The sequence below is a fragment of the Nerophis ophidion genome, linkage group LG23 (assembly GCF_033978795.1).
Source record: "Nerophis ophidion isolate RoL-2023_Sa linkage group LG23, RoL_Noph_v1.0, whole genome shotgun sequence".
In the NCBI taxonomy this organism is placed as follows: domain Eukaryota; kingdom Metazoa; phylum Chordata; class Actinopteri; order Syngnathiformes; family Syngnathidae; genus Nerophis; species Nerophis ophidion.
In genome coordinates this window covers 5999752-6014517 of record NC_084633.1, presented here as the reverse complement: position 1 = coordinate 6014517, position 14766 = coordinate 5999752, and the positions used below count along the sequence as shown (strand labels likewise).

Genomic DNA, 14766 nt, shown 5'->3' with positions numbered 1-14766 from the left:
ACATTACAATCCAATTCCAAAACCAAACCTGACCAAGCAACACTCAGAACTGCAATAAAGACACAAACACGACACAGAACAAGCCAAAAGTAGTGAAACAAAAATGAATATTATCAACAACAGTATCAATATTAGTTATAATTTCAGCATAGCAGTGATTAAAAATCCCTCACTGACATTATCATTAGACATTTACAAAAATAAAAAAAGAACAATAGTGTCACAGTGGCTTACACTTGCATCGCATCTCATAAGCTTGACAACACACTGTGTCCAATGTTTTCACAAAGATAAAATAAGTCATATTTCTGGTTTGTTTAATAGTTAAAACAAATTTACATTATTGCAATCAGTTGATAAAACATTGTCCTTTACAATTATAAAAGCTTTTTTTTTTAAATCTACTACTCTGCTAGCATGTCAGCAGACTGGGGTAGATCCTGCTGAAATCCTATGTATTGAATGAATACAGAATCGTTTTGAATCGGAAAAATATCGTTTTTGAATCGGGAATTGAATCGGATCGAAAATATCGATATATTATCGAATCATGACCCCAAGAATCGATATTGAATCGAATCGTGGGACACCCAAAGATTCACAGCCCTATTAAGAACCATTTCTGGCTACTCAACCAACCTTTGTTCGAAAACCTACATGTGATGCATATATATTTACCAGTACAACCGTACGAATCCCCTGTTGGCAGATGTTCTGGGCGTAACTCGTAGCCAGCCACACAAGTACACCCTCCACCACTGTTACACTGCGCCAGTGGTCCACAGGAAGCGTTTTTACAGACACTGTGATCTAAACGGAGAGACCAAGAATGAAACAAAGCAACCAATAAGGTCCGTAATTCAATGACATCCTTACAGGTTACAAGGCCAATTCCGGATATTGGGTAACTTGAAGTTTTGTATATGTAGAACTCTCCTGGACACAGCACCACACTGACTGGGAAGGTATAACTATTGCAGATTGAAACATGAATTTCTCCAGACCCTGATGTCGGAGACTTGGATTCTTCGGTTGGATGTGTAAACGGGATACGTGAAGAGTATTGGAAACCACCAGTCGGGTGTCCTTCGCAGGAAGCGATGACTTTGTCTCCGCCGATCCCAGTGAAGCGCACCCACTGATTTTCATAGGGGCCGTCATCGTGCGGGTAGCCAGGGAAGGAAGAGGAGGTGAAGAGTATATTGCGTGACGGTTGCGTAATGTTGACGTAGCTATCACAGGAACCTGCAAAGGCAGTCGAAACATCAAGTCTGCAAGGGTGGACAATGCAACGGCAATGAAATAGTGTAAAGTAGGTCCTACCAGGTGGGAAAACACAATGTCCAACGATGAAGAAGGACCCTTCGGGAGAAGAAAACGTATTCTCTTAATGGAGCATTTACGGCTCAGTGGACTTGTGGTTAGAGCAGTGTTTTTCAACCCTTTCTGAGCCAAGGCACATTTTTTGCGTTGAAAAAATCCGGAGGCACACCACCGGCATAAATTGTTAAAAAAAACGAAACTCAGTGGACAGTAAAAAGTCTTCGCAATTGTTGGATATGACTTTAAAACATAACTAACCATGCATCACTATAGCTCTTGTCTCAAAGTAGGTGTACTGTCACCACCTGTCACATCACGCCCTGACTTATTTGGATTTTTTTTGCAGTTTTTCTGTATGTAGTGTTTTAATTCTTGTTTTGCGCTCCTATTTTGGTGGCGTTTTCTCTTTTTTAGTTATTTACCTGGAGCAGTTTCATGTCTTTCTTTGAGAAATATTTACCACATCTACTTTGTTTTTATCAATATAGTATACTCTAGCCTTTAAATAGACCTCCTTTTTAGACCAGTTGATCTGCCGCTTCTTTTCTTTTTCTCCTCTGTCCCCCCCTGCCTTGTGGAGGGGTTCCGGTCCGATGACCATGGATGAAGTACTGGCTGTCCAGAGTCGAGACCCAGGATGGACCGCTCGTCGGGACCCAGGATGGACCGCTCGCCTGTGTATCGGTTGGGGACATTTCTACGCTGCTGATCCGCCTCCGCTTGGGATGGTTTCCTGTGGACGGGACTCTCGCTGCTGTCTTGGATCCGCTTTGAACTGAACTCTCGCGGCTGTGTTGGATCCACTATGGATTGAACTTTCACAGTATCATGTTAGACCCGCTCGACATCCATTGATTTCGGTCCCCTAGAGTGTGTGTGGGGGGGGGGGGGGGGTGTCACATTTGAGTTTGAGGTCCACTCCAAGGTTTCTCATAGTCATCATTGTCACTGGCGTCCCACTGGGTGTGAGTTTTCCTTGCCCTTATGTGGGTTCTTCCGAGGATGTCGTAGTCGTAGTGGTTTGTTCAGTCCTTTGAGACATTTGTGATTTAGGGCTATATAAATAAACATTGATTGATTGATTGATCAATCAAGAATATTTCAGTTGTTTTTATCATTCTTTGTGGGGACATTGTCGATTGTCATGTCATGTACAGATGTACTTTGTGGACGCCGTCTTTGCTCCACAGTAAGTCTTTGCTGTCGTCCAGCATTCTGTCTTTGTTTACGTTGTAGCCAGTTCAGTTTTAGTTTCGTTCTGCATAGCTATCCCTAAGTTTCAAAGCCTTTTCTTAGGGGTACTCACTTTTTGTTTATTTTTGTTTCAAGCATTAGACACAATTTTACCTGCACACCGCCTCTGCTGTTTCCAACATCTACAAATCAATTAGCACCGGCTGTCACCTACTGATATGGGAGAGTATTACACGGTTACTCGGCTACAACAACACATCATTTTCAGACTATAATCACTGGTTTGAAAACAATTTAAATCAAAATAGGTGAAATTACAAAATCTCCAGTGGTTGAACAGTGGTTGAAAAACACTGGGTTAGACTGTCCGCCCTGAGATTGGTTGGTCAAGTCATGTGTGTGTGCGTGTGTGTGTGATGGATATGTGTGTATTTTGGGTATATGCATGTGTGTATGTATGTGATTATGTGTGTATATGTATGTATGTGTGTATATATATATATAAATTGTATATATGTGTGTGTATATATGTGTGTGTTGTGTACATATATGTGTGTACATATGTATATATGTAATTGTGTGTGAATTTAAATGTATTTTATATACACAATATATAGCAGCAACCCCTCAATTGAATTATATTATATATATTATTGTATTATATATTGTATATATATATATATTGTATATGTATAGGGGTGGGACCTAATAAGTTTACTTCTTCCCACTCCCTTTTGAGCCAATCTTGACATCTACAAAAGATTAGTCACATGTAATGTTTTCAATGTAGGTGTAAAAATAATATATCTATATATTTCTTTTGTATTTTATGTCATTCTCTTGTTTTGTTTGCATGGCTCAAAATAAACCATTCATTCATACCAAAGAATATAAAAATGGGACCCATTGCCTCCCTGCTTGGTACTCAGTATCAAGGGGTCGGAATTGGGGGTTAAATTACCAAAATGATTCCCAGAGCGCGGCCACCCCTGCTGCTCACTGCTCCCCTCACCTCCCAGAGGTAAAACAAGGGGATGGGTCGAATGCAGAGGATAATTTCACCACACCTAGTGTGTGTGTGACTATCAGTGGTACTTTAACTTTAACTTTAGGAATGCCAGTGAAAAGTAGTCATTTACCAGCGTTTATTATTGCGGTTGTCGTCTGCATCATTTTAAGAGTTGTTTTGAACTCAAATATTGGCAAAGTATAACACAAACTATAACCGCGAACAATAAATATCTTGCTAAATAATCATCCATCCATCCATTTTTTACCGCTTGTCCCTTTCGGGGTTGCGGGGAGTCACGGGGAGAACATGCAAACTACACACAGAAAGATTACTCAGGACCTTCGTATTGTGAGGCACATGCACTAACCCCTGTTCTACCGTGCTGCCGCTAAATAATCAGTCCCGCTTTTTTGCGATCGTTGCAGCCTCAAACACTGGTGCATTTTATATGCCGGTGCGGCTTATAGTCTGGAGAATACGGTATTCATTTGCTAGCAATTATGCAGTTAGTAGTGTTGTCCCGATACCAATAGTTTGGTACCGATACCGGTACTAAAATAATTTTGATATTTTTAGGTACTTTTGGATACTTTTCTAAACAAAGGTGACCACAAAAAAATGACATTATTGGCTTTGTTTTAACGAAAAAAATTCCCGTATAATAAACATAAGTTTCTTATTGCAATACAATTTGTCTTTTAGTAGTAAATAAGCAAACAAAGTTTCCTAATTTAGTCTGCTGACATATGCAGTAACATATTTTGTAATTTTCCATTCTATTATTTTGTTCACATTATTAAGGACAAGTGGGAGAAAATGAATTATTAACCTACTTGTTCATTTACTGTTAATATCTGTTTACTTTCTCTTTTAACATGTTCTATCTACACTTCTGTTAAAATGTAATAATCACTTGTTCTTCTGTCGTTTGAAGCTTTACATTAGTTTTGGATGATACCACAAATTTAGGTATCAATCCGATACCAGGTAGTTACAGGATCATACATTGGTCATATTCAAAGTCCTCATGTGTCCAGGGACATATTTCCTCAGTTTATAAACATAATATACATTTTTTTAAAAACGAAAGATGTTGTGATGCCAAAAAATATCGTTGTAATTATAGTAGTATCTCTCCTGTACTTTGTATCGTTACAGTAGACGTCAGGTATAGATCCACCAATGGTGTTTGTTTACATTGTGACGCCGGTGAGCTACGTTGTGGAGTGAAACATGTTTAGCTATTCCTCGTCCTGCAGGGATGATACTTGTAAGAAACTTACTTTATTTGTCGCCACAGAGGCAAGGATTAATGATTTAGAAGTAGCTAAAATACTGCAGACAGCGGCTGGACAGCTAGCCTTGTTTTAAAGCACCTCTTCCGGTGGGCTTTTCAGTGTTATACGTAACCTCACCTTTATCGTTACATTTTAAGCCAAAATGCTTCCGTTCTCCCTTGTCTGTTTACACACTGTGTCTGTTTGTAAGTACTCTGTGATTGTGCATTGCCGAACATGCTCGTCTGCTCGTAAACCAGCAATGACTCGACGTGACGACGACAACAGAAGCGCGGGGAGGTGGAGGACCGCTACTTGCTAGAGGCAGTATAGTACTGAAAATGTGTCATTAGTATCACGGTACTAGACTAATACCGGTATACCGTACAACCCTAGTAGTTAATAATGTATATGTGTACAAGGGAAACTCAAACAATTTGCATATTGTGTAAAAGTCCATCAATGTCAGCAATTAAACTTCAAATGTGAAACTAGTTTGCGATATAAACTCATTACATACAAGGTAACAAATGTCAAGCTTTTATTTGTTGTTTTTTAAAACCCGAACATTTTCAATTCAAAGTTTTAATAAGCTGCAAGCCATAATCATCCTAATTGTTGGTAAAACAAATGTCTACATCAGTGGTGGGGGTAAAATTGTGGAATTCTCTTTACAACGAGATAAAAAACTGTAAAAATATATTCCAATTGAAAAAAATATATAAATATAGAACAATAAGATCATATGGACAGCCATTAGTGTTTACATTTTGTTTTTTATTTATTATTTTACTTAATTTTTGTCTGGTTTTGTATTTGCTCTGTATCATTCCGTGAGGTGTATATTATTACTATTATTTTCTTGGTTTGGTTTATACTTTATGAAGTTTTGCACTTGTTGTGTTTTTCTTGTGTTTTTTGTTTTTGATTGTTTCATTACATTTGGATATATGTGTCGGCTTGAATGATATTCATGAAGTAAGATAATGTACTATGTCAAAGGTTGCAGGAAATTATAAGATTTTCTTCATCCTGCTCCTTCTCAGGAATTGTGTGAATTAAAATTTTATAATTGTGATATAATTATGTATTGTTCTAAATGCACATCAATGAATGAGATAAATAAAAATGAAATAAATGAAATTATATCAAAAGAAGGATTGAAAGATGTTAAGTTGCATGCCATGAGCCCTTGAAAATCTAATTGATGGTATAAAAAAAACTTTGCACGGTATTCAAATGTGTGTTAACAATGTCGTTTTGTGCCTATCTCTTGTTCATTCAAGGAGTTGTTACTACATTTGATTGTTGATCATTCATTTGAACTTCAGAAGGCCAAATAAACAAAAAGAAAGAGAGAAAAATGACAACAAAATAGTCAATCATTATAGCCAACAAATACATTTTTAATTCTATATTATTGACATGCCTGAAAAGGAGTTAATTAGCCAACATAATTCCAGTATCTTATAATTACAGTATATGAGCCTCGTCTAAAACTAAAGTAGTGTACCCTTGCGCAATGATAATTATTACAGTACATCACTGAATCCTGATTGTCTGTTGTGAATTTCAACTGAGTAAGTTGGCTGCTCCCTCCTCTTTATACAATAAGTGAGAAATAATATGAATTTACTCACCCAGAAGTGTCAAGGCGAAGCAGTTCATGATGCGATGACATACGATGACAAGAAAACACACTGAGAAGTTTTGAATCTCTAAAGTGCATTTGGAAAGATTTGCACAAAACCTCCAAAAAAACAAACCGTGTTTACAAAGTACCGATGCAAAAGACAATGCAAATTTTGCAAAAGTTGTGATTGAAGACGGCGGAGCACAGAGACAAGATGTGAGGAGTCGGATTGTGTTGAACATGACAGGCAACAGGTGTCGAACCCATAGCCGGTCCCCGGCAGGACCATTTAAAAATCAGCAGACATCCCAGCAATTAAGAACTTAATTTATATACACCATTATATTTATAACAGTATATGTTTCTTTTACATTTTATTCATAGCTGTATGTAGAAGTGGCTGGTTGCATCATCGCTGGTCTTTTAATGTCTTTAATGTCCTTTGTTTTCTTTGATGTTTCCCTCTTAACATGTAAGAGGGATGTGTGCTATGGCTATGAGTTGTTTTTTATTATTACATTTTTTTTATTTCCCCCCACTTGTTTACCTGTATCTCACCTTTTTTATAAGGGGCGCCGGAAGTTGGCAGACCCGTCAGCAATCTTTTTCTGTCTCCCTGTAATGTTTGTCTGATCTTGAATGGGATTGTGCTGAAAATTGTAATTCCCCCTCGGGGTTTGATAAAGTATGTCTGATTCTGATTCTGAGTCTGATATTTGGAATTCAGGGCCACATTGGTATTAGTAGGCTGCATAGCACTAATAATTCTTACCGAGTGTGTCACATTACCACCAAAAGTGGCAATAATTTAATTCTACATGACTAAAAACACCCAGCTGTAGAGGTTGCCCTCTAGTGAGTTCTTCAGACCACCACAGACTGCCAGGAAGTCAGGATATAACACTGTTTTATTTTCCTTCAATGGTGCAAAGTCTTTTGCTTTTCAGCACAGTGTCTTTTCTGCGTCTGTGTCTCTCAGCAGCAACTCCAACTACGCGTTTCTTCACGACTGCTGCTAATAAAGGTGACAGGTGATTATATAACAAAACCCACCTGGGCCATCTACGCACCTGTCGCTCTCTTCGAGGCCGGTCCTGGCACACCTCATTCCGCGGCAGGCCCGCAGGCCACACACCCCTCCACACCAGCTTTATCTACTAAACCCCATCTGTACGAAATACACTTTTTTTTCTCTTTGTCCTGTCCAGCTTCTCAGGCAAATTATTTCGTTGCTGTAGATGCCCATATCGGCTGTACAAATTTACTTTACAAAAGAAAAGTGTGGGATACTTCTCTTGTTGCCTTATTTGTATTTGACTTTATTAAATGGATTTATATTATTATTTGGTGCAGCCGGGCCGGAACAGGAGGGGATAGAAAGAGAAAAAAAAAGGCAGACATGAGACAAGGCACTTAACCCACCTGCTCCCAGTGCCACCCACACTGGTTTAAATACCATATGTAGCTTAAAGATGTAGAAAAATGGGCTTCAATATATAAAGCGCTTTGAGTCTCTAGAGAAAAGCGCTATACAAATATTATTTACTTCACCATTCAAGCCTCGTTTAAACAAAGGTACCGTTTAAAAAGTACCAATTTGGCACGGGTGCATGCACATCCTAACTTATGTGGTACTTTGTAGGCCTAATTTAGCTTTTGCAAAGAAAATCAATCAATCAATCAGTTTACTTATATAGCCCTAAATCACTAGTGTCTCAAAGGGCTGCACAAACCACCACGACATCCTCGGTAGGCCCACATAAGGGCAAGGAAAACTCACACCCAGTGGGACATCGGTGACAATAATGACCTAGTGGGACGTCGGTGACAATAATGACTATGAGAACCTTAGAGAGGAGGAAAGCAATGGATGTCGAGCGCGTCTAACATGATACTGTGAAAGAAAAAAAAAAGAAAGAAAAAATGTAGTATTGCTTTGACAATATGCTTATCATTGTGGTTGCTGTGGTGTATGTACGCTGCAAATGATTTGCCACTTGCGAAGATTTAACATGTTATTCTTTTAAATGTTACTCATTTTAAGAGCTATTTACTTCATTGATTTCAATTCATAATCTTCATTTTTGCATGAACAATTACATTTTGTCTATTCAAGTTTAACAAATTTTAAATTGAGAAAATTAATTTTCAAATAAGATATTTTGCTTTTCCGCACACATTTTTTTGCTTAATTTAAGAATTGCAAGTTGAATGATGCCTGGGCAGGCCTAAGGACCCACCTGGAAGAGCTGGACGAAGTAGCTGGGGAGAGGGATGTCTGGGATTCTCTGCTTTGGCTGCTGTCCCCGCGACCCCACCTCAACTAAGCGGAAGAAAATAGATGCAGGCTGAATAATGCTTGTTTTCGGAATTAAATACTTTTTCTAGCGTGAAAATATTTCTAATTTCTAGATATACGAATCTTAATTCAGGATGTCTTATCAAGTAAAATTAATTAGCTGCATGGACAGATCATTTTACAATATTTTGTACAAAACCCACAAAGTTGGCACGTTGTGTAATTTGTAAATAAAAACAGAATACAATGATTTGCAAATCCTTTTCCGCTTATATTCAATTGAATATATTGTAAATACAACATATTTAATGTTCGAACTGAGAAGCATTTTTTTTTGTAAATAATCATTAACTTACAATTTAATGGCAGCAACACATTGCAAAAAAGTTGGCACAGGGGAATTTTTACCGCTGTGTTACATGGCCTTTCCTTTTAACACTCAGTAAACGTATGGGAACTGAGCAGAACAATTTTTGAAGCTTTTCAGGTGGAATTCTTGCCCATTCTTGCTTGATGTACAGCTTAAGTTGTTCAACAGTCTGGGGTCTCCGTTGTGGTATTTTAGCCTTCATAATGCGCCACACATTTTCAATGGTCTAGTACCCGCACTCTTTTACTATGAAGCCACGCTGTTGGAACACGTGGCTTGGCATTGTCTTGCTGAAATAAGCATGATAACGTTGCATTGCATCATAACGAGATGGGTTTCTAACAAAAGATTTTTAAACGTCACCTTAAATGGGATCGAGTCGATTAGTCATACCATTTCCCAGCGAGCATAGCAATGCTGATGTTGATGATGTGATGGCTCTGATGTATTACATAGACTATGATGTCGCCTATGACGTATTTCGCTGTTATGAAACTGATGAGGGGACAGAATATCACTGGAATGTCTTTGAAGGAAATAAGGCACGACGACATAATCTCTGCCAGGTGGCGGCAAACATTGCATCCATTCAGGTGCCTGTAAGGCCAGCAAGTAGATCAATGGCCTTGACTTACAGACATGCTTCCCGAGAACAAGCCTTCTGTACAATTGGAAGCAGGTGACACCAGAGCGGCGACATTCTCTGAAAGGTGAACTTTGAAAAAAAAATGCAAATAATTGAAAAAAATAAAATTATATATATATATATATATATATATATATATATATATATATATATATATATATATATATATATATGAGCAATTTGTAACATGAATTAAAAAACAAAAAAAACGAACAACATTCACCTTAACAGAGTCGTCTACCAAGTTGACCCTGCCACCTCCAACATTGAAGAGGGAAGAATCTTGTTTTGGAACCAACTCCTTGCTTGTCTGAAGGTAAACTCAACACAATAAAAAGCCTGCTATAGTGGTTGGAATATATTGTCTGTCAAACTAACATGTTTGTTTCTCAAAGGGAAACAGTAGGGTAAAGGATAACCAGAGGTAAATATAACTTGTTCATTTTTGTGTAGGATAAAAACAGCATTGTAAAAAAGAAACATTGCTTTTGTTTTTATCGGACATCAGTTCCAACAACTCAAACTTAAAAACTGACACAAGAAAGCAAAAGTTTCATTGGTGGCCGTGGTACGGGGTAGGTTTGATGCCCAATATGATATTTACAATTAGTCTTAAAGGGGAACTGTACTATTTTGTCCATCATTCAAGATGCTTACGTGAGACAAGCACACATATGTTTTTCATGCATTCTAAAGAGTAAATAAATATTAGCAAAAGTCATCCAACAAAGGAGCCAATTCTGCCTATAAAGTGCCTTAAAAAAACATCCCAAAACCTCTATTAACGTTTTATATAGATGATGTAAGTATGTAAGTAATGTACTGTAGTACTAGGCACAGTCATATTACCATTTGATATTTACATATGTTGCTCATTTCAGACATACGGTGGCGTCTTAATTTCACTGACGCAATACAACTTTCTCTTTTTCCTACTAGTCCTCTCCTCATTTTCAAAGTCAGTCTTGTTGTCCATTAGCATAGCAATCTAACACAACAGTAAAAGCCGACTTCTCTTGCCCCGTTGTGCGTATCGGTTCACTACCGTGCTGGTCCGCTTCTTCTCCAAAGTGTGCTTCACATTGGGATTGTGTTTGTCTGCATTTTTTTTATTTACAACGCACATAGCAGCCCTATATGCTCACTGGGGGCGTACTCTCTCACCTGAAACCTCTACCCTTTAACAACAGCATGCTGTCCTCAGTCACGTCCGCTTTTCCGCCATATAAACAGCGTGCCGGCCCAGTCGTTGAACATCTATGGCTTTTGGAACTCAGTGCACACACAACCCATCTGGATTCGATAAGGAATCGGTTCGATAAGAGGATTCGATAATGGCATCGAACTCGATAATTTCTTAACGGACATCATTCCTCCTCGTGGCACTTAGCCACTGATGCGTTTATGGCTACACGTTAAACCCAGATTTCGATCTAACAAAGGTCTTAACTCATTCTCTTTCTATGCCACATCAATGTGGAATGCACTCCCAACAGGTATAAAAGTAAGTGCATCTCTATATTCCTTCAAAACCGCTCTAAAACATCACCTCCAGGCAACTTCAACACTTTACTAATATCCTCCTCCATTCACATCCCATCTCCCCGGATTATAAACAACTCAAATGTACTTCTAATGTATATACTGGTTCTTATGCTATCTGAACTCACTATGTTCTCTGCTGGCTGTATATATCCTACTAAATAAGACCTACACTGTTTCAATGTCCACATTTCTCTGTTGATGCAATTGTTGATGACTGAAGTTCTGATATCAACCAAAGTTCCTCATCCCACCCCCCGGATTGTAAATAATGTAAATAATTCTATGTATATACTATGATGATTAACCTGTGTGATGACTGTATTATGTTGATAGTATATATTTGTACCATGAATTGATTAACGTGGACCCCGACTTAAACAAGTTGAAAAACTTATTCGGGTGTTACCATTTAGTGGTCAATTGTACGGAATATGTACTGTACTGTGCAATCTACTAATAAAAGTATCAATCAATCAAAACACAAACCTACTCAGTGGCCTAATGGTTAGAGCAGACATGGGCATTCCAAAATATTTTTTTAGATCTTTAAGATGGAAAGTGTAGCTGCGATTATGATGTGCAGTCAGGTTTTCTAAGTCTTTAACTACACAAAGTATTTCAATGGTTGGGATATGTGCTTATGGAGGATATACTAGTTACTATGGTAATCTAATTAGTTACTATGGTAATCTAATTAGTTACTATGGTATTCCTATTAGTTACTATAGTCATCTAATTAGTTACTATGGTAATCTATGTCACAGCAGCTCAGACGAGGCACCAAGCAGTGCGGGTGGGAAGCGTTTCCACAGACGCGGAAGGAGATTTTCACTGCAAAGTTCTATAGCTTAGTGATGTATCAGATATATCAGATTGTAGGTGGGTTTATTTTGAACCCTTCGCGTTCATATTTCACTGTTTGTTGCATTTTTGTTGTGTTTCTCTTGATTCTAAAATGTGTCGATCGAAAGGGGATGTGACATTCATATTTTGTCAATATTCAGTGTTTTATCGTTCATATAAAAACGAAAAATTCCATTACGTTTTGAAGGCGGTTTGTCATAACGTTTTTAGCATTCAATCAATGGTGTTCCTGAAAATAGATATACTGGGCCCCAGACACATTTTTTTCTCTAAATGTGGCCCCCAAGTCAAAATAATTGCCCAGGCCTGGGGTAGAGTGAGATCGGTAGGTTGTGAGTTCAAACCCCGACCGAGTCATACCAAAGACTATAAAAATTGGGCCCATTACCTACCTGCTTTGCACTCAGCATCAAGGGTTGGAATTGAGGGTTAAATCACCAAAAATTATTCCCGGGCGCGGCCACCACTGCTTCCCACTACTCCCATCACCTCCCAGTGGGTGAGCAAGGGTGATGGGTCAAATGCAGAGAATAATTCGCCACACCGGTATAGCTCGGTTGGTAGAGTGGCAGTGCCAGCAACTTGAGGGTTCCAGGTTCAATCCCCGCTTCCGCCATCCGAGTCACTGTCGTTGTGACCTTGGGCAAGAGACACTTTACCCACCTGCTCCTAAAGCCACACGCACTGGTTTTAAATGTACTTAGATATTGGGTTTCACTATGTAAAAGCGCTTTGAGTCACTAGAGAAGAGCGCTATTTAAATATAATTCACTTCACTTCACGTAGTGTGTGTGTGACAATCATTGGTACTTTAACTTTAACTTTGAAAAAAGTTGGACAACTCCAACACCAAACATAAAGTGTAAATTCCAGGTGGATACACGAAGACTCCTCAATCAGATGTGTGCTTATTCTACTGTCATTTATGAGGAATGTTAATTTATGGATATTATTCATGAAACACAGTTACTAGATTACAGCAATGCGAATACAAAAATATATATTTTACAGACGGAAAGTTAGAGAAATGTACACCTTATCCCAGTGGCTGGCCGTGGGTTTCCACCGAGGCCTTCGGTGATCTCCGATTTCAATGATTACCTCTCAAAATACCATAATTGATGTGACCACATGATCATTGCTGGAGAAACACTATACAGGAACACATTTACAACCTACTGTGCATTGAAATCACATCAACAGTATACAAAACGGGTTATTTTCTGGCACTTATAAAAAATCAATTAAAACACATCAGCACTTAAAACATATACCATCCATTTCTCTGCTAGGCTTATGCAACTTCCGATCAATAAAGTTTGAAAGTAAACACTTCTCAAACATATATATATATATATATATATGTATACATATATATATATATATATATATATATATATATATATACATATATATATATATATATATATATATATATATATATATATATATATATATATACATATATATATATATATATATATATATATATATATATATATATGGTCAGGGCAGTTAATATATATATATATTAACTGCCCTGACCACATGATGGCGACAAATACACATGTAACAATTTTAAATAAATGACAACCATGACACACTTTAACAACAAGAGTTTACAACTTTAAGTACTACCAAAACATCTACTGTCAACAACGTGTGATCTGATTGGCTATCGCAACTGTCTCTCAACTCTAAGTGTTCTCAAATTCATCCGCTAACTGTCCCGATCAGTATATCCAATCACAGGATGCGTAAATTTCACGTTCAACGTGAGGCCAGCTCGAAGGCCTTACTAACAACAACTCGTGATCTGATTGGCTATCGCAACTGTCTATCAACTGTATGTGTCTGTTCACTGTAAGCCTGCATTACTGAATGTGAAGGCGTTTGGCAGATTTGGTACAGCATGACAACTGAATTCTGATTGGATTCAAACTTAAACTAAAAACAACAGCACTGGAATGAGCCTAATATGACATGAAGATAATATGAATAATTTTGGATATTTTAGGGAAAGTAAACCAAAAAATGATTTTATCTTTAATTGTGATCATGATTTCTGGTTATGAGAGGCCAGCAGAGAAGGTCTTTATCCCATGCTTACATCTCATTGTGCAACATGTGAATGTTTTAAGGGGGACTAAATGTGATTTCTCAAAAGGGGTACAAATTATTGCCAAAGCAGGTCCCCTACCAAGACATTCAATACTAATAGCTCCATCCATCCATCCATTTCACACCGCTTATTCCCTCCCCCGCGACTAATTGCTCACGAAAAACAATATTTGTTTGTTATTTTCATTATAAGTGGGCCAAATCATATATGTTGGAAAATAATTGCATGGAAATGACTGATCTCATTTTATTATTATGATAAGACATGCCTCCAAAAACATGGGATAGGTTGATTGGCAACAATAAATGGTGCCTAGTGTGTGATCGTTGTCTATCTGTGTTGGTCCTGTGATGAGGTGGCGACGTGTCCAGGGTGTACGCCGCCTTCCGCCCGTGTTCAGCTGGGATAGACTCCATCACCCACACCACCACCACCCCAAAAGGGACAAGCGGTAGAAAAATGGATGGATGGATGGATGCAT

General features: G+C 38.1%; 1 protein-coding gene across 1 annotated transcript in view; it reads right to left on the bottom strand.

The window, feature by feature from the left end:
• Positions 1 to 6474, bottom strand: part of LOC133541788 (adhesion G protein-coupled receptor E1-like) — a 32814-nt gene extending 26340 nt beyond the window's left edge. Inside the window, exons 1-4 of the mRNA XM_061885377.1 lie at positions 6447 to 6474; positions 1324 to 1362; positions 877 to 1245; positions 679 to 810 (exon numbers count right to left, since the gene is read on the bottom strand). Coding sequence (XP_061741361.1) covers positions 679 to 810; positions 877 to 1245; positions 1324 to 1362; positions 6447 to 6474 — 568 coding nt within the window. The remainder of the gene's footprint in view (positions 1 to 678; positions 811 to 876; positions 1246 to 1323; positions 1363 to 6446) is intronic.
• Positions 6475 to 14766: the final 8292 nt, after the last annotated feature.